This window comes from Euleptes europaea, chromosome 5 (assembly GCF_029931775.1).
Source record: "Euleptes europaea isolate rEulEur1 chromosome 5, rEulEur1.hap1, whole genome shotgun sequence".
In the NCBI taxonomy this organism is placed as follows: domain Eukaryota; kingdom Metazoa; phylum Chordata; class Lepidosauria; order Squamata; family Sphaerodactylidae; genus Euleptes; species Euleptes europaea.
In genome coordinates, this window is record NC_079316.1 from 68,401,431 (window position 1) to 68,423,599 (window position 22,169).

General features: G+C 43.2%; 1 protein-coding gene across 7 annotated transcripts in view; it reads left to right on the forward strand.

The window, feature by feature from the left end:
- The window catches only part of TACC2 (transforming acidic coiled-coil containing protein 2), a 164,698-nt gene that overhangs the window by 98,349 nt on the left and 44,180 nt on the right, over positions 1 to 22,169 (forward strand). For all 7 annotated transcript variants that reach the window (XM_056850218.1, XM_056850219.1, XM_056850221.1 and 4 more), the window contains 2 exons: positions 6,785 to 6,933; positions 18,309 to 19,626. In XM_056850218.1, the coding sequence (XP_056706196.1) occupies positions 6,785 to 6,933; positions 18,309 to 19,626 (1,467 nt within the window). The remainder of the gene's footprint in view (positions 1 to 6,784; positions 6,934 to 18,308; positions 19,627 to 22,169) is intronic.

Consider the following 22,169-nt stretch of genomic DNA (forward strand, 5'->3'; position numbering starts at 1 on the left):
CTTCTTCAGATACACAGTGAGCTTTGACTCACCAAAGCTCATACCCTGCCAGAAAATATTTTTGTTAGTCTTTAAGGTGCTACTGGACTCTTGCTCTTTTCTACTACTGCAGACAGACTAACACGGCTACCTACTGTGAATTATCTATATGTAATGACATCTGTTTTTCTGTACAAGGTACAACAGGTTATAATACTTGGGTCACACTGTAAAAGGTTTATGGTTTCATTCATGCAGATGCACCTCTGATAGTACTGAATTATCTAATTAGTTTTTTTGTGCTAGTGATAACATTCCTGACCCAGATACTGAACAGCAAATAACTATGATTAGAACAGAGCATTCTGATCTACTGGCATTGCTATTGATAACATACAAATCAGTATGAGAACTCTTAAAATACATTAAAAATAATTGTATCAATAAAGGTATTTAATACTAAGTAGGCATAATATCACACTTCTTAAATAGCATATTATTTCTTATTTATTGGATTGTTCTGTTTTCCTCTCTATAAGAAAATTTCCTGTAGTCCAAAAACAAGGAAACTATCCTGATTTCCCTTGTCCATGACCTAATTTTTTTGTCAACTTAATTGGCCCAAATCACCCTATAAATAGGTCATCTAGTCTGGCCTCTGCATGAATCAGAGTTCTCCATGTTTCAGTAGAATAGTATCCTCAATAGGTCACTGCTAATCAGAGTGTTCCACTAACAGAGTGTGCAATGGAGATGCCTTGGATAGGAATGGACCATGCAAAAATGGTAACAAAGAATAACTGTAGATGAAGGTATGGGTCATTTATGCATGTGAGTTTTAACTGAGGTTCATTGCTCGCTGGACCCACACTTTCCTGTTGTGGATCTATGCATCAGCAAACTCAAATCAGGAAGCATTTGAGTCCCCACCCCTTGAAACGCTGCCTTGTAATTGGCTGTAGTGCTTACTGTGAAAGAAAAGCCCCCCCCCCCCCAGAAATCCAAGTGCTGTGGGGAAAAAGCATTTCAAAAAGCAGAGTTGTTTCAAAGGGGCCGCATAGTGGTGTGTGTGAGAGAAACTTTTTTTATTTTATTTTATTTACTTCACTTATGCTCCAGCTTTTTCCCCAGTGGGGACCCAAAGCAACATAATATTTTGTTTTATTATTCTCTATGGAGCTACTGTTGTACTAGACAATACTGAACTAGATGAACCAATACTCTGACATGAGATAAGGAAACATCACACGTTCAACTTTTTCCCCAGTAGGGACCCAAAGCAACATCATCTTTTATTTTTGCTGTCAACTCGCAGACAACATCTGGGGACCCCTCACAGGGTTTTCATTCAGATGTGGTTTGCCATTACCTGCTTCTGCATAGCAATCCTGGACTTCCTTGGTGATTTGCAATCCAAGTACTAATCAGGGCTGACCTTACCTTCCAAGATCTGATGAGATTGGACTAGCATGGGGTATCCAGGTTAGGGCTGAGATTTTGTGACTGGCCCAAGGTCACCCAGCAACCTTCCATGGCAGAGCAGGGATTCAAGCCCTTCCAAATCTTCATGTGATACTTTAACCACTACATTACACTGTGTTTAAAATAGTACAGTAATAAACCTGGTAATTATTCAGTTAATTCTGAAGGGTCCAGTTTTCAGCTAGAAACCAAGATTTTTGAGAACCAGTCTTTTATATCCATGGACCTGTTTGGTATGTGTGTTCACAGCTTTTCTTTGTACTCTGCAGCTGTTAGAATGAGTGTTATGTTATGCTAAAACCTTGCCTGGCCTCTACTGCTGTTTTGTAGATCAACCTTTTCTGTGAAAAATTCAACTTCCTAACACTGTTGTTTCTCATAATACCATGAATAATAGTGGAATAATGTGACTCTGATTTCTAGCTGCTTTGTCTACAAAGTTATCAATAAACGAGTCGTAGAATAGTATATAAAAATATCAATGGAAAAAAGCACCTCTATAGTTGGTAGTCTGAGATTATCAAGGAGTGTCTAAATCCCTGATTGAGTACAATCTTGGAGAGAATGGTATGCTACCAATCTCCATGTGGGGCCTGGAGTTTTCCTGGAATTACAACTAGGGGTGTGCAAAAAACAAAATTTCAGTAAATTTTGGGTTCAGGTTTATTTGACCCAATTGTTTTTCTTTGTTTTTTGTTTTTTTGATTTTTTTTGGTAAACCTGGAATAAGTTGAATACCCATACTGGTAAATGGGTATTTTGGCTTTATTTCCAGGTTTCCAGAAAAAATTCAGGTCCATTATAGCATATATGGAATTTTTTAAGGAGCTCTGGGGAGCATTTTTCAAGGTAAAGTCACCAGATTTGCAGCATAGCTGCAAGGGATTATTCTTGCATAAAAACAAAGTTTGGTAAAGTTTGGGTTGGGGGTCCAATTTTATGGACCCCTGAAGGGGTCGCCCCCTTTCTCCATAGAAAAGCATGGTAATCTTTACCAAAAGCTTTACAAAAAAGCATGGGACCCCTGTCCCAAACTTTACCAAACTTTAGGGTTCATGCAAGAAGAGTCCCTTGTAGCTATGCTGTAAATTTGGTGATGTTACCTTGAAAAATGCCCCCCCCCCACAGTTCATAAAAAAATTCCCATAGGAAAAAGCCTGAGGAAAGCCAAAGCTGACAAGAGCCAAAAACCTATTTGGCTTTTTTGCCAATTGGCTATCAATTTTAGGCTTTATTCCCAGTTTTAATATTTGGCTTAAATTAAACCCGAAAAAACACACCAAAAAGGCCTTTTTCAGGCTTATTTTCAATTTGGGTCTGATCTCGTCAGATCTCAGAAGCTAAGCAGGGTCAGCCCTGGTTAGTATTTGGATGGGAGACTAGGGTTGCTGTTCAGAGGAAGGCACTGGCAAACCACCTCTGTTAGTCTCTTGCCATGAAAACCCCGAAAAGGGGTCGCCATAAGTCAGCTGCGACTTGACGGCACTTTACACACGCACACAATTACAGCTCATCTCCAGACCACAGAGTCCAGTTCCTCTGGACAAAATTACAGCTTCGGAGGGCAGACTCTGTGGCATTACATCTCTGGCGAGCTCCCCCTACACCCCAGTCTTTTTCCCCTCAGGCACTCAGGAAACACTATATGGTATGGTGGCTCTAGAACTCACTTCCTTCTAAAGTTAGATGGTCATTTTGTCATCTGCCTGGACAAAATGAAACTTCTGTGCCTGGTAGCCATGATTCATTAAGAAAGACTTCATAGTGGAACTGTTGCCACAAAGGTTTTGTATTAACCAAGGTCTCTTGGGGCCAAAAATGCTGAGCATACAGGTTGCCAGGTCCCTCTTCGCCACCAGCAGGAGGTTTTGGGGGCAGAGCCCGAAGAGGGCGTAGTTTGGAGAGGGGAGGGACTTCAATGCCGTAGAGTCCACTTGCCAAAATTGTAATGCTGGCTTTATGACTATTATTAGTATTATGTATTTGTGAGATTGTTGGATTTTAAACGGATGCTACCTGCCCTGGGCCGGCTTGCTAGGGAGGGAGGGCTACAAATTCGAAAATAAAATAAAGCCTTATGGAATCTTGTCTACTGACCTTGTGAGCCCCTTACTGTTGTATGCGGCATTTGAAAAATGCTCTTGTGCCCAGGCTGCACACCATATGCTATCCTTTAGGATCCTCTGTAACGTGTGCATACAACAAATTGTGGCTTTCATTTATGTATGCTGTACAGCAACCTATGCTGAAAAACGGGATTGGCCGTGAATTATCAGAACATGCAAATGTAGTGGCCGTTGCATGCTTACTGCTCGGGAATCTAAGGAACCCCTTGCAAAGGGTATGCTTTTTTGAAGGAGGTGAGGAAGTAATTTTATTTTGGAAACAAATCTTATTGAAGTCAACCATCTAAGGTTTTGCTTTGTCAACAGGAATAGTCGAGGGGAGGGATGCAATCAAAGCATAAATCACATGGTTTTCACCCAGGATATTTCAGAAAGTTAAAATGTCCCAGCAAGAGTTCTTTGTTTGGTCTACTGCCTTTACTACTTTTTTCTTCCTCAGAAGCTCTTTGTTGGCACGATTCAGAGTCTTGTTGTATTGGGAAGTGGAAGGGGGGATCGGCACAGGTTGGAAGGAATAAAAACAATAAAAGTGGGAAGCTATGGCTTAGCGTGCTGCACGAACACAGATTGAGCCTGAAAACAAAGAACCTGTTTTTAGGAAGCAGAAATAACAGGCAGCTGGAGCTTTTTGATCGGAACCTTTTGTTTGGCTTTAAGGGAACTTTAATTCACAGCAAGCTTGCCCCTTCCCCCAAAAGGCTGGGAAACAGGGTGTGGTATTTACTAGAAAGCCTTTGCACAGGTGTAGAGACAGTCAAACAGTTCTAGAAAGAATGGCAGGTTCCAGGCAGCTGCATGTTATCTGACAGCAGAGCTAGGAAGGCTAAACCTCATTGGCATTCCACGGGGACAACTGAAGGGAATCCAGCCATCAAACCTCTTGAGCTGTCAGGAGCAACACTGGGGTCTTTTCATCACAGGCTTCGCACAGAGAAAGAGGTTTAAGCCAATGCAGTAGGGAATGCAAATCCAGCACTCTGCTCTTCAGTGGTTTAAGAGAAATCATTCCTTAAGGATCCAACCGTTTGTGACTTGCAAGGACCCCGCGTTCTTCCTTTTTGAGTTTGGTTAACCGAGGGGAGCCCCTTCGTCTTATCTGCTGCGTCTGGACAGCTTCAGAGTGTTCTTCCAACGGGAGGAAATGGCTTTCACCTCATGGCACATTTTGTCCCCCATGCAGTGGGCGCGCTGGATGTGGACAGCTGTGAGAAGCAGCGGAGACTACAGTCTCCTAGCCATGCAGCAAATCGCTGGAAATAGGCAAGTCAGTCTTGTCATTCAGGAAACTGTCACACCATTTGATTCATTTTGTCAAAGACCAGAAGGAAAAGCTGCCATTTGACCAACTGAAATGCTTGCTAAAGTCATTTTCAAGGCAATCATATCGTTTATATTATTTGCTTGGGTTGTATTTCTTTTTTAATTTTTACTGTAGTGTTTAATTTCTGTTTTGTGTTGAAGAAAACAAACCTCTCTAAATTTGTATTGTAAAAAGAACACATACTCAATTTTTTTTTTTTACTTCTTCTTTGCAGATATTTGGTCTCCCTCTTCCCTTCTCCTTACCTGCATATTATTATTTCAATAGATGTCTTAGTTCTAGCTTGTTTTTTTTTAACTGTTTTTTCCATTTTGCATACTCTTGTCAATTTATGCGTGCTTTCATCATGTTCCTTCTGGTGTCTTATTTTTTTAAAAAAAAATAAGTATGGGATAATGTATATGGTGGTACGGAACTCTTGTATTCAGAATACAAATTAGTACTTGACTGAAAAGCCAGCAATTCCAAAAGACAGCAGCGGTGCCATTTAAGAGGGAGGGAGGGCAGGGAGAGGCAAGATTCAGTAAGGTCAAAGATTTGCTCAGGAAACGCGGCAGGTTTAAACTGGGGGGGGCAATGTACATTGAACTCATTTATTACTATTTAAAGCAGGGGTGTCAAACTCATTTGTTAACGAGGCCGCATATAGCATAAATGTCACCGGGTCGGGCCGTATCTTGCCAGCCCAGATAGAGAGTGGGGAGGGAGGTGGCTGGCTCGCAAGCCAGATCCGAGCTCTTGAGGGGCCGGATCCAGCCCCCGGGCCATATGTTTGACATCCCTGATTTAAACTATATAATTACAGCAATAACATCACTAAAGTGCAATCCGGCACCCCTCCCCCACTTAAAAAACAAACTCTTAACACGAACGCCTTGACCGATTAAACCATAAAACCAGCCACCTGCCATAAACTCTGGCGTCTGTTGTACCTGGGCAAAGCGGGGGAAGACAGGAGGACTTTTGTCAGCTTTTGCCTGAGGATCCTGTGCCACTGTCTATACCATAATCCTGTTGTTTATTAAAGTGTGTGGGGGGGTGCCTGGCTGTAGCCTTGCCCCCTTTTGCTGGCTGTGGAACACTGAGCCGGCTGGGAGGTGGGGCTGACAGGCTTTACACTAAACGGCACCCGGCACCCCCTCACACACAGTTTAAAAGAACAATGGGATTCTTTAAATATGGCATGAATACCTAATAGTAATACATTATCCCATTAAACAGTAATGGTATAGAACCTGCACATTGGCCAGAAATAAAATTCGCACTTTTTGGCCAAAAGAGTTGGGTTGCAGCTGTCTCCGTCTCCCTAAATGGCATCCAAGTCTGAAGGGCCAGGAAGCAGCTATCTTTGCTCACCGTGTGTGAGTCCCCTTGTTTTGTAGGAACTCACACTCAAGCTGCATGTTAAGGTAAATTGGCTGGGAACTTTTGACTTAAGAGAGAGCAGCGTGCAACTCTCCTAAGAGTTACCTTGTTTGGTTTATTGACATTTGTGCCACGGGAAAAATTCCAGCATCCCTTGTAAGCTCCCTTTGACATTGTTTTAGTTTGTCAGCGCCTGAAGCCTCCTGTAAGTCAAACAGGCAGGCCTTTCAGGCAGCCTACACTTTTCCCTGAGCGCATGTTTGCTTTTGCGATGCCTTGAAATCTTAAGTGGCGTCAAGGTTTTGTCTGAGTGAACCATTGAACATGATATTCTGCTCTAGAAATCATGCTGTAAAAGTAGCTCTGCAGACACTGTTTTAAAAACGCTTTTTAAAATGCTTGCCCCGCTCAAGTAAGAAAGCTTTGTGTTTTACGACTTCTGTTGGTTTGGTCTGCCTTCTTGTACCTTTTTTTTTTTTAAAGTAGCCTCTTTTTTTTGTATTTTGTTCAGGAGTTCAGATTCTGAAGAAGCTTTTGAAACACCAGAATCTACAACTCCTGTAAAGGCTGCACCTCCACTGCTACAAACATCGCCAGAGGTTCAAGCGTTTGATGTAGAAGAACAGGAAATAAGGCCTCAACTTCCACCTGAGGATACAGGTAACAAGTGCATAGTGAATGGAATGCCCCTCCCCTCAGGATATGAATATGAAGTGACATTTCAATGTTGGTATTCTTCAATCTCACAGGAACAAAATACAGGAGCTGATTGTCCACCACCTTGTTTCCTATGTGATTGACTTGTAAAAAGTGGCTTTGAAATAAGGAGGGAAGTTAGTTTGGTGAAGGTTTTACTGGGTTGTTCATTAAGTGTCCAGATATGCTCTAAAAAGGGGTGGGGATAGCTCGATGTCTGGAGCAAATCTCAACATAACCTCAGCCTCTTTGAACACAACCTTATTCCTGTCTCCTCTTTCTGTCATTTTGGAAGGAGGGAGGGGTTACAACCTTTTCTAATGGGACACATTGACAGAAACCTGTGTGTGGGAGCCAACTGCTGATCTGGTGTTTTCTGTCTACCTCCTTCTGTCTGTCCCCCTCGATGTGGTCTCTAGAGTGATATACTGTTAAGGACACCCACAAATCTTTGAGAAAGTGCCACATTAAATACACATTGACTAAAGTTGCTTCCACACGGGGGCAGTTCTCCGTTGTGCTCTCATTACAGAAACATTCACAGTGGCAATGGAGGTTCCACGTGGGGAGGTTCTCCATGCTGACCCCCATACCTTCCATTTCCTCTTCTTAGCTTGTAGTGTAAGGATGCTATAGTGATACACTTACAGCTGATTTTTAAAAAGCTGGCAAAAAGTCTACCAGTAGCGGAGGAGGGAATGGCGAGCACCGGAAGAAATGACACTGGATTTCAAACCCACTTCAAATACAGTCTTTCCAGCAAGATCATACTGAAGCAGGTTTGAGAAAACATGTGGCAAAGCAGGGGGAAACCTGGAAGGTGAACAAATGGACAACTGCGTCATGCTGCAGTCTAGGTGGTGTGGAACAGAATGTAAAGCAAAGCCTCCATTGAGTGAACTTAAATTGTCAGATCTTGCATCCCCTTTTTTTTACAACAGAACTTTGCAGTGAAATAGTGATCTTTAGACCCAGATTATAGTATTTAGATGTTGCTTGTCATCTGTATTTCTGCCCATTTTTGCAAATTTAGGACAGTCGTGGTGGGAGCTTTGCTTAGAACCACCAAGCTATGGATGTACAGTTTCTGTTGATAGGAGCAAGTTCTTTATTGAACCTGAGATACTGGGATAAGTCACCAAGGAAAGCAGCATTGAAGGTCTGCCTGGAACAGGTGCAGCTGTATTGCAAACAACATCATGATGGCCAAGCTAGTAGTTTTAGTTGGTGAGTCATCCATTTTCCACAGGGAGTTGTTGAGTCATCCCCTTCCCACAGGGGAGGAGCTGTGGCTCAGTTTGTAGAGCATCTGCTTGGCATGCAGAAGGTCCCAGGTTCAGTCCCCGGCATATCCAGTCAAAGGGACGAGGCAAGTAGGTGATGTGAAAGACCTCAGCCTGAGAGACCCTGGAGAGCCGCTGCCAGTGTGAGTAGACAGTTCTGACTTTGATGGACCAAGGGTCTGATTCAGTATCAGGCAGCTTCATGTGTTCATAGGAATTCAAAGGAAACCAGAGATATACTGGTCAAAGAGACAGCTGAAGATAACTCTCTAGTTTGAGATTGCTAAAGTCAAAGCACTCTGCTGGATATTTTTACATCCAGCAAGCAATCATTTGCTGTTGAGTTCGATAGCTACTCAATACTTCATGCAGCATTTATGTTTGCTGTATGTATGCTTTTTTTTTTCACAGAGCCATCAAAGTAGAGTTAACCACTGCAATTCCTTATGCACCTGTGTCATTCTTTCTGCTCAATGTTTGCACATGGATGTTTAAGGTCTAGCCTCTGTTATTTGGATTTAACATGTTTTCTGCATGCAACATTGATGTGCCAGCAGCAAACACAGTTGCTATATAAAGTGTGAAGTGTCCTTTATTATAGATACTTTTGAGTTAGACTGAGGCATGCTGTGCACAGAAAAAGCAAGCATAGACTTCTCCCCCGCTTCTTCATTTGTAGCTTTCTTTTCAGAGTAGCAAAGAGCTTTGTATATGTCATTATCCGAGCAAAAGGAAAGTTGATTTCCCTGATTGCTCAAGGAATGTAAATGAAGGGAGAAAGGAAGGTTGTATTTGCTACATAGGATTTGAGTACAGTCTTTAATTACAAAACTAGACTGTCATTCGCTCTGAACTCTCTGATTATTCATGGATTCCCCCCTCCCTTGCATCATTCTTCCTTTCCATATTCCCTGTTTCATCACATACCACCTGCCCTTAGCCAAAGGCAACCACATATGTGCAAAGTAACCAGAATCTACTGTTCTGTGGTAATTATTGTGTATCCCAAGAATTCTTTTGAGGTAAAGAAAATGGTGTGAACACATGAAGCTGCCTTATACTGAATCAGACCCTTGGTCCATCAAAATCAGTATTGTCTACTCAGACCAGCAGTGGCTCTCTAGCGTCTCTCAGGTAGAGGTCTTTCACTTCACCTACTTGCCTGATTCCTTTAACTGGAAGATGCCAGGGATTGAACCTGGGGCCTTCTGCATATCAGGCAGATGCTCTATCACTGAGCCACAGCCCCTCCCCTTTTTTATTCTGAGTGGAGAGACCAGAAGATTGAACTTTCTATGTAAATAATGACACTCTCGTGTATTGTAATCCCAAGGGTTCACCCCTGTGCCTCATGTTCTTCTATACTCTAGGTTTGTTCTATTCTAAATACATTTAATGCTTTACATGATTCCTGGATACTAGAGATCGTTCTGCAAATATGCAGTTCCCGAAGAGTGACATATGCACCATTGATTTTGCCAGTGGCTGTTGAGGCAGTGCATCATGAAGAGACAGCCACAGAAATAACACATCTGTAATCATACAGTGTATCATTGGTTCTTGTAGGTTATCCGGGCTGTGTAACCGTGGTCTTGGTATTTTCTTTCCTGACGTTTCGCCAGCAGCTGTGGCAGGCATCTTCAGAGGAGTAACACTGAAGGACAGTGTCTCTGATACAGTGTCAATGATACAATGATACAGTGTATCATTGCAGAATTTTAAAATATTTTCCAGTCATAGTTCCCCACTGTTTTCTTTCTTATGTGTAGACCAGCTGTCTTAGACTTATATCCCTTTAGGCCCTTTCCTGTACTGAAAACTACACCTAAGATTATATAACTGTACCTAAGATTATGGAATTTTGTGATGCTTGTATTCCATGCCCATTTTCTGGGCATGGAGTAGAGGTCACTGGAGGTGTGTGTGTTGGGGGGAGGAGGTAGTTGTGAATTTCCTGCATTGTGCAGGAGGTTGGACTAGATGACCCTTGTGGTCCCTTCCAGCTCTATGATTCTATTCTATGATTCTAACTGGAATGAAAGCCTGTGTGGTATAGTGGTTGAAGTGCTGGAGTAGGATCCCTGGGTTCAAATCCCCGTTCATCCATGAAGCTTCACTCTCTCCCAGTGTAACCTCCCTCATAGGGCCATAGTGAGGATAGACTGGGGAAAGGAAAACTATGTATGCTGCCCCAAGCTTCTTGGAGGAGGAGTGGGATAAAAAAGTGCTAGATAGATCTGCATTCTCTTTATTCCAATTCCATCTCCAATTTCTTCGTCTCCCTTTGTTGTCTCCTTTATGGAAGATTTTAGGTTGCAATCTCCTCGGGGCAGGGACTTGTCATCTTGTACACTGTAAGCGATGGTGCACATTGACGGCACTGCATAACTATCAAAATAACAACAGTCCAAAGTTAGCTTAAATGCATGTTAAGGTGACCTTGCCTTCCAGATGGAGCTCCTAGTCTAGGCTGACACAATCTCATAGAATGCACTGCAGAATTTAGCATTAAAAGCTTGCATTTAGACCAAAGCATTTTGTGTATGTCAAGAATGTGAAAGGATCTTTCTGCTGGACAAATTTTATGATGCCCGGTACTAGTCACAAGGCAAATCCTTGCCAGGCGGCTTTAAAAGGGGGTTAGACAGGTGTGGAGGAGAGGTCTACTAGTCATGGTAACTAAAGGGAACCTCCACGTTCAGAGGGAGTAAACTTCTGAATAAGAGCCCCGTGGCGCGGAGCGGTAAGCTGCAGTACTGCAGTCCAAACTCTGCTCACGGCCTGAGTTCGATCCCGACGGAAGTTGGTTTCAGGTAGCCGGCTCGAGGTGGACTCAGCCTTCCATCCTTCCGAGGTTGGTAAAATGAGTACCCAGCTTGCTGGGGGTATAGGGAAGATGACTGGGGAAGGCACTGGCAAACCACCCCATAAACGAGTGGTTCCCAACCTTTTTTTTGACCAGGGACCACTAGGACTTTTTTGTTCGGTGCAGGGACCCCAAGGTTCAAAATTAAAATTCTGAGAATTTGAAAATAAACTTTAATCATAACTGTTAGTTAAATATTAAACTTAGAATAATATTTGAATATATATATTTTATAATAGAGAACTTTTAATTGAAAATATTAATTTATTATGGGTTTATAACTTTGTTTTGTGGGCCTTAAACAAAGTTTGCCTAGTAAACATCAGGATGTGACATCACCCCATGGGTCAGGAATGACCTGGTGCTTGCACAGGGGACCTTTACCTTTTTAAACTTTTTAATACCGGTGCTAGGAAACATAATCAGAACTCCAAATTCTGTGTTTAAATGTTGAGAGCGGGGTTTTTTTTTTTTTTTTAAACAGCTGCTTTGTTGAGACCGCTTTGAATTGAAAGGGAAAAATTCTTCTCATTTCTGACTCACTTCTGGTGTCAAGAGGGCAGGATCTAAAGAAGCTTTCTGAAGCTACAATGCAGCATTGTCTAGCTGTTCATGTCTTCCTGCACAAGTTCTTTGTCAGTGTTTTTTTCGCTTTTCATTTTGCATGAATACATGTAGCAGGACTCTTACAGAAATGCTGTCATGATGTTCTCAGCAGAAGACTGTATTTTCCAAGTCTTGTGTACTAAACTATAGTTAACTTTTCTGTAGTTAGCTTTTCACTCAAATTATTAGTCTAAAGGATTGTTATTTTTTATTAGTGGGCAGAGGTGGATCTTTATATAACTTAGTAATCATCTGATGACCCTATTGGAATGATTTAAAAGGCTACAGCATGCATGTGTTGGTGGAAAGTGCTTTCAATTCACAGCTGACTTATGGCAACCCTCTAGGGATTTCAAGGCAAGAGACATTCATAGAAATATAGAGCTGGAAGGGACCTCAAGGGTCATCTAGTCCAACCTCCTGCATAATGCAGGAAATTCACAACTACCTCTCTCCCACACCCCCAGTGACCCTTGTTTTATGCCCAGAGGAAAGCAAAACACCTCCAGGATCGCTGGCCAATCTGGCCTGGAAGAAAATTGCTTCCTGACCCTAAGTGGTGATCGGCATTACCTTGGGCATGTAAGACTGGTCCACAGGAGCCGAACACCGACTCATCCCTCCCTGCCCTGACTGTCTGCCTAAGTTCACAGAGTCAGCCTTGCTGTCAGATGGCCATCTAGCCTCTGTTTTAAAACCTCAAAAGAAGGAGAGCCCACCAATTCCCGAAGAAGCCTGTTCCACTGATGAACTGCTATAACTGTCAGGAAGTAATTCTTCACACAACGCATAAATTTTGGAACTCCCTGCCCCAGGATGTGGTGATGGCTGCCAACTTGGAAGGCTTTAAGAGGGGAGTGGACGTGTTCATGGCTACTAGTAAAAATGGATACTAGTCATGATGCATACCTATTCTCTCCAGGATCAGAGGAGCATGCTTATTATATTAGGTGCTTTGAAACACAGACAGGATAATGCTGCTGCAGTTGTCTTGTTTGTGGGCTTCCTAGAGGCACCTGGCTGGCCACTGTGTGAACAGACTGCTGGACTTGATGGACCTTGATCTGTTCCAGCATGGCCTTTCTTATGTTCTTATGTAATGAACATAGGAAGTGGCATCGAAGTCAGACCACTGCTCCATTTAGCCCAATGCTATCTATTTTGACTGGCAATGGAATCTTCAGGCTTTCAGGCAGAGAAGGATCATTTCCAGTACTTGCTACATTAGATACTTTAACTGGAGATGCCAGGGATCGAACCTGGCACCTGTGGTATGGAGAACATATGTCTGTCACTGAGCCACAACTCCAGTCCTATGGGCCTTCTGAGTAAAAAGGCATTGAATTGGGCCTCACTAGCAACATAAACCAAAATACGGCACCGTTATAGAACTGCAGAAACAGATTGTTCGTGTCTCCTTAATGATAGATGGATTGGTATCCTAATATGAGTTCATTGTGTGAAAAGCAAGCAGCAGCTCAGCTGGCAGGTGTAACTCTAATTAAAAAAACATGTAACAAAAACAAGTAACAAGGATTCATCCAAACACAATCCTCTGAGAATGGGAAATCACCCTTGCGTCAAACTGCATCATCTTACTGATGTTTAGTTTAATAGGCAACTTGAATATTCTTTGTTTTCAAAGAGACGGAAAAAGCATAGCTACATTTTATGTAAATTGGAACACATTTAAATTGGAACACAGAGACGTGAATACGTATGAGTTAGGAATGTTTCTCTTGATAAAGCACTCTATTTGGGATCTCAATCCAGATCAACCATACAATAATAAAATGTTGGATTAGGCTAACCAAAAGAAGAGTGCTTTAAATTACTGTGCACAGTTACCTTGTGCGTGTTTATAACCTCCGTGTGGACAATAGCCAGTTCTATCCATGTCACTTCAGACATTTGAAAAGAATGATGTCTGAGATATTGTGCAGAAAATTGATATGTACAGTGAGCTACCAAATGTAAATGGCTCACTGTGTGCCGGTAGCCAACTTGTGAAGTGATTTAAAGCATTCTCTAATACCCGTGGAAAGCTACCACATCAAACAAATGTCTCAGCTGCAGACCTTCTCCCTGTGTTAGCTTTTCACATCACATATGGAGAAGTTTTAACTGTATATCTGATTTGGAAATCTGACAGGGCATTTGTTCAACGTGCCAATCCCAATAGTCAGGCCAGAGATTAATTGTTCGGGCGAATGTCTTCCAAGGTGCCCAAACTGAGCTGCTGTTCGTAGGCCTGCCCAGATGTATTCACATTTCTGTGAGCAGAAATATAAAATTGGGAAAATCACAGGGTTTCCTCTTTATGCCACTTCAGAATACAGACATGGACAAAACTAGCTTGTTGGGAAGTACAGTTCTATACTAGCATTCAATGCTTATCATGCTTGTTTTCTGTGTGGTGGAGATATTCAAGTGTATGGTCTTCCCCTCCCCCATTAGCAGTTACAAAGTGTGTGACCCAAGAAAAAGCTGCTCCATAATACTTTTCCAGATCATCTAAGTAGTAGGCCAATTGTGCAAAAGCACTGTTTTGCCCTTGCAAACCACACAAGGGAAGACAGGATGGCCCAGCTGGTGACATACCTCAGACATCCATCAGTTTGGCTTACAGGCCTCCTCATAACCCCTCCTTGTCACACCCAGATGTCCTGCTATCAGCTCACACCCCATTCACCTGGAGACCCCCACACACACTCCTCACCAAGCTGTAGTGCTGCATAGGAGTTTGAGACCCCTTTCCAAAGCATACATATCGCTCCTCTGACCCCCCCCCCCAATCCATTCCAAATGTTAACCACACACACAAGCCATTAGTGTGTGAGTGGAGTGGAGACTGAAGAGGAATCGCCATATCAGACTGTTGCAGCTAAATACAAGAGGCCCAGGGGCACCATGAGGACAAACAACTTTGGCCACAGTATGAGCTTCCATGAGTTAGAGCTTACCCCCTGAGATGTGTGAAGGGGAGGTCATTACATGAAAATCATAGATGGGGGAGCAAGAGTTGGGGCAAAGTGTGGCGTGTCATGAGGTGGTGGAGAGAAAGCCTCATCTACCTTTCACCGAACAGGCAAGGACGTCACTGTAGACCACTCCAAGCTTTATATAAAAGCAGCATGGAAACAGTAACATGGTCTGGTGGCCGGGGTTGCGGACTCTTTCTGTCCAGCACAACCTCTATGCTTTAGCGAGGTGCTCCAGGAAGCCATAGGGAAATGGGACAAGCCCTCCCTAACCCTGCATGTTGGAAGAACCTGTTAGATTGATGACTACTGGATGCTGCAGGAGCCTAGCTGGGATCAGCGTCCCAATGGCAGAGTATCAGAATCTGCACAGGTTACTGCAGCAAACCCACACTGCACCAAGAATGCCATTCTCCCAGGGCTTATCCCAGTGGAATCACTGGCTGAACAAAGATATGTAATAATGTCAAACAGCACAATCGCTATGAGTACTACAGCTGTGCATGTGAGCCCCTGGCTGGGTCTGTGGTTCTTCCTCCTCACGGAGGGCAAGCTTCACTTGCCAGGAAACCCCACCAGGTGCACATGTAGCCATCCAAATTGCACTTACCCCTCCGACTACTGGTGCTGCTGCTAGGGCTCTGATCCTGCAAGGCAATAGGTCGCATGGTTGCTTGGTCAGCAGTTCCAGAGTGAGGGAGCCACCCCAAACTCCAGTTTTGCCCCCTGCCCCCCCACTTGGTAAGGGGCCATACTAATAGCCCAGTATGGGACTGGCAGCCTACCTGCCCCCTGTTCTTAGGTACACATTCCTGGGTGTATGCCCTATTGTATGACATGGGGCATACTGGTGGACCTACCTTGGGATGCCATAGGGGTGTGCACCAATTTCCCCCCAGTAGACTTTTCAAAAAAATTGGGAAAAGCCGAATACTTATTTCAGCTTTCCCCGAAAAATCAACTATTTTCAGGTTAATAAACTTGAACCCCAAAGATATGGGGGGGGCAGAGCTCCGAGTAAGCCCAGCCATCAGTTCTACATCCTCCCCTGTCCCCAGCAACCAAACTCCACATGGCATTGGGCTGCAGCAGGGAAGAACTGAAGGCTGTGCTTGCTTCCAGCTGGAAACCAGCACAGTCTTCAGTTTTTTATCCCCACCCCAGCCGAACTCCATGTGAAGTCCACATGGACTCCATGTGGGGTTTGGTTGTGGCGGGGAAGAACGGAAGGTGGTCCCAGCCAGCAGGTAAGTGAGGGAGAGAAAGGGGGAGGAGGGTGAAAATTGCTGCGAGGCCACAGAAGCCCGGAATAATGCTGAATAAATTTAGCATTATTCGGGATCCACTTTTTCGGCTCCCTTTTATTGCCGCCATTTTTTTACCGGTTAACCCCCCCCCCCAAATACCGAAACGTTTTTTTTCCCAGGGGAGGGAGTTTGGTCCAGCTTTAGGCAAACGCAACCCCCTAGTTGCCGCTACTCGCCTTGGCTATGGGAAGCCTGCATTGTCAGGGCAGCACCCAGGAATTGTGAGAGGGGGAAGGGGCAGAATCCTGGGCCAAGGCTGCTAGCTCCCTGCTCCTGCTCGCCTGCCAGTGTGTGGCCGCTCCTTTGGTGCATTTCTCTGGAGATGTGGTACCTGTATGAGTTCTGAAATGAAGTGTTAGTCACACAGCAAGGATGTTTGCTTTTCCCCTTGAGTGTTAGTCCTAGGTGCTCCCTCTGCGGTGCTTAAGAGGGCTCTCTGTGCAGTTCCAGCCACCGCTGTGCTGTGTGCTTCAAGTCAGATGCCTCCGAGACAGTCCCAGGCAGTTCACCCTATCATCTGAGCTATGGGGTCCCCTGGCTGGGTGGGAACACAGTGGTGGGACTGCATTTTCCATTATATAGACTACTCATGTGCTATATCACAGTTTGTGCCAGCGTAACTTTCCACTGGTTCTGGGGGGGGGGGGCGTTCCCAGGCTGAAATAGCTTAGGGAGCTTATTCCTGCCATGCCTCTGGCCCTGCCCCTTTCTGTGTAGGCTTAGCAGGTTTGACACCATTTCTCTGATGGCTGGCCACAGAGGAGGGCCGCCAGCAAGCCAGCCGCTGTTTGACACCAATGTAACTCCGAGATACGCTGGCATAACAACCTGAACACTTTTGGTCCCCTCACCTCAGATTGCGCTGTTCATGAAGTGTTGAGTATTTCTCAAACAGCAGCTCCCCACCCCGTGACATAACATGGAAAACAACTTACAAAGCCAAGGAGTTTTCAGAAACTATTTGAGATGGTAGGGGCGGGGGCGGCAGCATGCAGGGCTTTTTTAGAGTCAAATCACCTCTGTGGATTCCCTCGTGTGTATTTTTTTCCAATGTTTTAGTGACACAGGGCTCCCCAGTTAATACAAATACATTCTCAAAATTCTAGTCACTTCTAGTGCGGCGTGTTTCAAATGTCCATTTAATTGTATAATGTGGAATGGAGCAGTGGAGCTGCTGGCTTGCTTGCAGAACAGCTGCATTTAGCATATTAAATTCATGTGTAAATCTGCAAAGAATTATGGGTGGATTTAATCAGCTACAAACTATTTAGGTAGACAGAAGCTGCTTCAGGTACATAAAACTTAGTCCCTACTTTTATTAACGCTAAAAACCTGTGATTGACCACTGGAAATGCTCTGTTTAATCGTTGCTGTGTAAATACGTTAGGCCAGAAGCTGAATCTGCAGCTATCATCTGATTACCATAATAGCCCACTAGAATATTGAAATGCACTGTGGATATCCTTTGTTTTGCCTCTGTATGAGACTTTAGTGGGCCACATGCAGAGTAAAATAATTGCCAGGAAAAAAAGGGCTTGTGTTCACTAGCCAGCAAAAGTATGATCGTTGACTGCTAGGAACAAGGATGCAAAGTATTTGTAATTTGATCCTTTAATATATGCCAAATTTTCTGCTTGATGGTAGAATAGATACGCACTTTCTCCTGCCCATGATTGTGTGTTTGTGTGTGCTACTTTGTGGTTGTAGAGACAATGGTGGCAATCCACCTGAACCCACATTCACATTTCTCCTCAGCTGTGAAGCTTGTTGTGGTAGCCGTAGGGAGTTCTCTGCGTAAACTGCTAAAATACTACCTGTCTCCTACAGATTTCATTCAAAGATGAACACAATAAAATTGTGGTTGGTTTAGTACTTCAGAAATATTTACATGACTCTTAAGATACCACCATAAGGTCTGTCTGTTCCCAGTTACAAGACAGGGAGCGCTATGTTTTCCTTACACTTGCAGTTAGAGGGCACTCCCAAAAGGTTTCAGAACTCAAGAACTAGAGACAGTGAAATGAAATGGTGGAATTTCATACAATTGGAAAAATAATTGTTTGATACTCTGCTTTCTGGTTGCTCTGTTGCAATTCAAGGTGATTTCTATTCATCTTGGAACGTTCCTGAGATCATTGGTGTGATATTTTGCCTCCAACAACAAACAATGTAACAAAGTTTTGTTTTATTAGGAAGCAGAAGATTATATGGAAAATATAGAAAATTATGTAAAAATTATGGTTTTCCACTGTACCTTAAGCTCTGACACTAACCACTTTCTCTTTTGCTTTCATAGGTTTTTGTTTTGACACAGTATCAATAACTGAAGTTTCTCATAGTGAATCAATTGAAGAAAGTCCATTCCACCCTCCTTCTCATTCATTTTCTACTGTTTTTGATGAAGACAAGCCCATTGCTAGCAGTGGGACTTACAACTTGGACTTTGATAGCATTGAGGTTGTAGCTGCTTTGCAAGCTGTAGATTCCAGCTCTCTGGACTCAGGAAGCTGTGACTCAAAGGCACATGTTCGGAGAAAATCAACAGACTCTGTTCCAATTTCCAGATCTACGTTGTCTCGCTCCCTTAGCTTGCAAGCTGGTGATTTTGATGGAGCATCTTTTCTTGGTAACAACGAGACAGTGGGTTCAGCAACAGATACATTTGGTACTGGTTCGAGCAGCGCTTCAAGTACTCTCAAACGAACAAAGAAGCCTCGTCCAGCTTCCTTAAAGAAAAAGCAGCTTGCAAAAAAATCTTTAGAAGTTCCCCCAGTGAAAGAACCGGGGCCATCTGAAATCAAGCAGGAATCTGCTGCCCCAAGTGGGGAACAGGCATCGGGAGAGATAGTGGAACCTATTGAACCTGAATGCACTGAGACTTGCCAAAGTACTGAGACACAGGAGGTCCCTTCTGCTCTTGAAGCAGCCCATCCTTTTGACCCGAATAATTCTGAAGAAATAACTGTATTTAGTGCTGGAGACATCAAAGTGCAGAACTCTCCTCCGGTGGGCAAGAAAGCCCTTGCTCTTTCACCTGCACCAGAGGACGTGGAGGTGACTCCCTCCGACACCGGGGGACAAGAAGATCCGCCAGTTAAAGCCTTGGCGGTTAGGCTGGAATTTGATTATTCCGAAGAAAAAGGCAGTGGAGAAGAACAACAAGAAAGTGTTTCTCTGCCCAAGAAAGCGGGCAAGAAGCCTGGTGCCAAAATGCCACTCAGGAGGCCAAAGCCTAAAAAGCCTGTGGAGAAACTTGACAATGCTCCGCCCACTCCACCCAAGGCACCCGGTGATCCAAACGACATTCCTATCCCCAAAGGCTCTTACACTTTTGATATTGACAAATGGGACGATCCCAATTTCAATCCGTTTTCTTCCACTTCCAAAATGCAAGAGTCGCCTAAACTGCCTCAACAAACTGCAGCGACGTACGGTTTCACTCCAGATACTTGTGAAGACTCCATTGACCCTTTCAAGTCTTCCTCAAAGGTAGCTAGCTCTCCCACAAAATCTCCAGCCTCCTTTGAGATCCCAGCTAATGCCAATGACATCAATGGGGTGGAAGGCGATTGTGTCAACAAACCAGCCAAAAAGAAGAAGACGCCACTTAAGACGTAAGTCAGGGTGTAGAAAAGCTCTTGTGCCCTAAATAACAGGGCTTGTTCACTTTTGTATATTTCTATTTAGATGATGTGTTAGTTACGTGGTGAGCATGTTGTATGAAAGCAACAGATCTTTCTTTTTCTAGAGCCTCAGGGTGTACCTTTGGTGTTAGATTTTCAATTTAAAAAAAAGCCCTCCTTGCACTGGCTTTTTCATATATTGCATACAAAATGTGTTCATGATGGACTTGAGTTCAGTTGATGCGGTTGCTCCCTCCTCTCTTCAGGCGTGGAGCACAATGGAAAGCTTCCTAGTTGCAGAAGCCTGGAATCAAGCTCTGATTTGTTTTGAAGTCTGAATGCAGGTGCTCAATCAAATCGAAGTTTATTTTGTTCCTGCAAACAAGGAGGTTAAGGGGCAGCTGATAGCTGGGTGCTTAAGGTTGCCATTCAACTGGATTTTTTGACTGAGGCTCATTTACTGCTTGGTTCCATTTATTTATTTAAAATATTGATGTCAAGTCATTTGACTTAAACAGTTCTCCTAGAGACTAATGACATGATTAAAAGCAATCCATTTAAACAATTAAAAGCAATCAACACCAATAAAAGCAGCAGCCATTATACAGTGAAAAAGAGCAGGTATTCTTCAGATAAGAAGAGGAGTTGGATTTTATATGCCGACTTTCTCTACCACTTAAGGCAGAATCAAACCAGCTTACAATCACCTTTCCTTCCCCTCCCCACAACAGACACCATGTGAGGTAGGTGGGGCTGAGAGAGCTGTAAGAGAGCTGTGACTAGCCCAGGGTCACCCAGCTGGCTTCATGTGTAGGAGTAGGGAATCAAACCTGCTTCTCCAGATTAGAGTCTACCGCTCCAAACTACCACTCTTAACCACTAAACCTCACTGGCTTTGAGCAAACCAGCAATTTTTAAAATGGGGATTTAAAATGTAATAATGGAGGTTCTTAATGGAGGAAAGATGTTTTAATTTGGGGCGCTACTCCAGAAAATGCCCTGTTCTTTATGATCACCCAACTCACATCCAGTTCTGAAGATGGAGGCGCATGGATCAGGGCCTCCATGGAACTCTTAATATACTGTATGGGTAAGTTAATATTGAAGTCGGTAGTCCCTAATACTAAAAGGAAAGCCAGTCATTTAAAATAGAATGTTAATATTCTCTCAGTAGTTGTATGAATATAGCTAATAGGGTTGCCAACTGCCTGGAGGAAAAAAAAGTGCTGTTACTTTGACAGGGGATTAATGGGATAGTCACCAGGTTTTTGTTTTTTTTACCTCCATGCCATGAAAGCTTTAGCTGCCCATTTCCATTCACTGAGCATCTATTAAATGCACAGGACAGTTTTTTCCATTTTTTTCAAATCTCCAGGCAGTTGGCAACCCTAATGGCTAGTAAATTTGAAGAGTTCGGTCAAACAAGAAAAGTTCTCAGGGCTTAGATGCTAATCCTGTAAAGCCTCAGTCATGTGGGTACAGATTGCGCAGAGGTTTAAATCAGTGGAGGTGTTCACATAATCAAAGGGCCGCCTTCCTCCAGTTGTGTTCATTTTGGTATCGCCATAATTAAGAAGCCACAAACACTATTGAAGTGAGTGAATCTGTTTGACTTTAAGTGGGTTTGCTGTTGGGTAAATGGTTGGAGAAGTGCTGAATGGAAGTTCATTTAGGCTTCTTAATGCTGCAAAGGGGCATTTTCCTTTTTCTGACGAAATGCAGAAGCGTACCAAGTGTACATAAGTTTTAAATCTGTGTCGTAGTTTTGACAGGAGGAGGCTATAGCACATTTCTCAGGGTATACCTTGCAATGTAAGATCTATAGAATTGGGGGGGGGTCAACCCACATCATCCTGCACTTATAGCTTATGCTGGTGCACCTGTCAGTCGTTCCAGGTAGCAAAGCTTTCAGTTGATTGTTGCTATGTGACTAAAAGTTTAGTATTAAAAGTAGTTTGTTGTTCTTAGATTTAGAGCAATTTTTATAAATACCTGCATATTGAATTGACAGTTTCCACTTTTTAATGATATTTGATAGACAATCAGTTAAAACTCTGGTTATTTTAAAAAATATCTTATTCTAAGATATGTACGCTAGAAAAGATTACTTAGTTTGAGTTTCAAATTTGCAGTTATACAATAATCCAAATTCTACTAAGTTGCGTATACAATATTAGAACTCTTCCATCTCTTCCAGACAGTCTGGAACGCAGTACAGCATATTTTTAAAATCCTGTCCTTTTAAGAGCCTAGTTAATGCAATCTTCTAGGACATGATCCTAGATTCCACAGACAGTGTTCGGGCCTTATGTGTATTACATTTAGGGCATTTGAAATTCCATTTAACATACCATACCCTCATTAGCACATTATCTTGATACTTACAGGACAATGATTAGCACATTACTTTTGCAGGACAGTACTCAGCTCAAACCCAACCCCTTTCTGACTATATATTACTCTTCCTACACACTTGACACTGAGAGACACTGTCCTTCAGTGTTAATCCTCTGAAGATGCCTGAAGATGCTGGC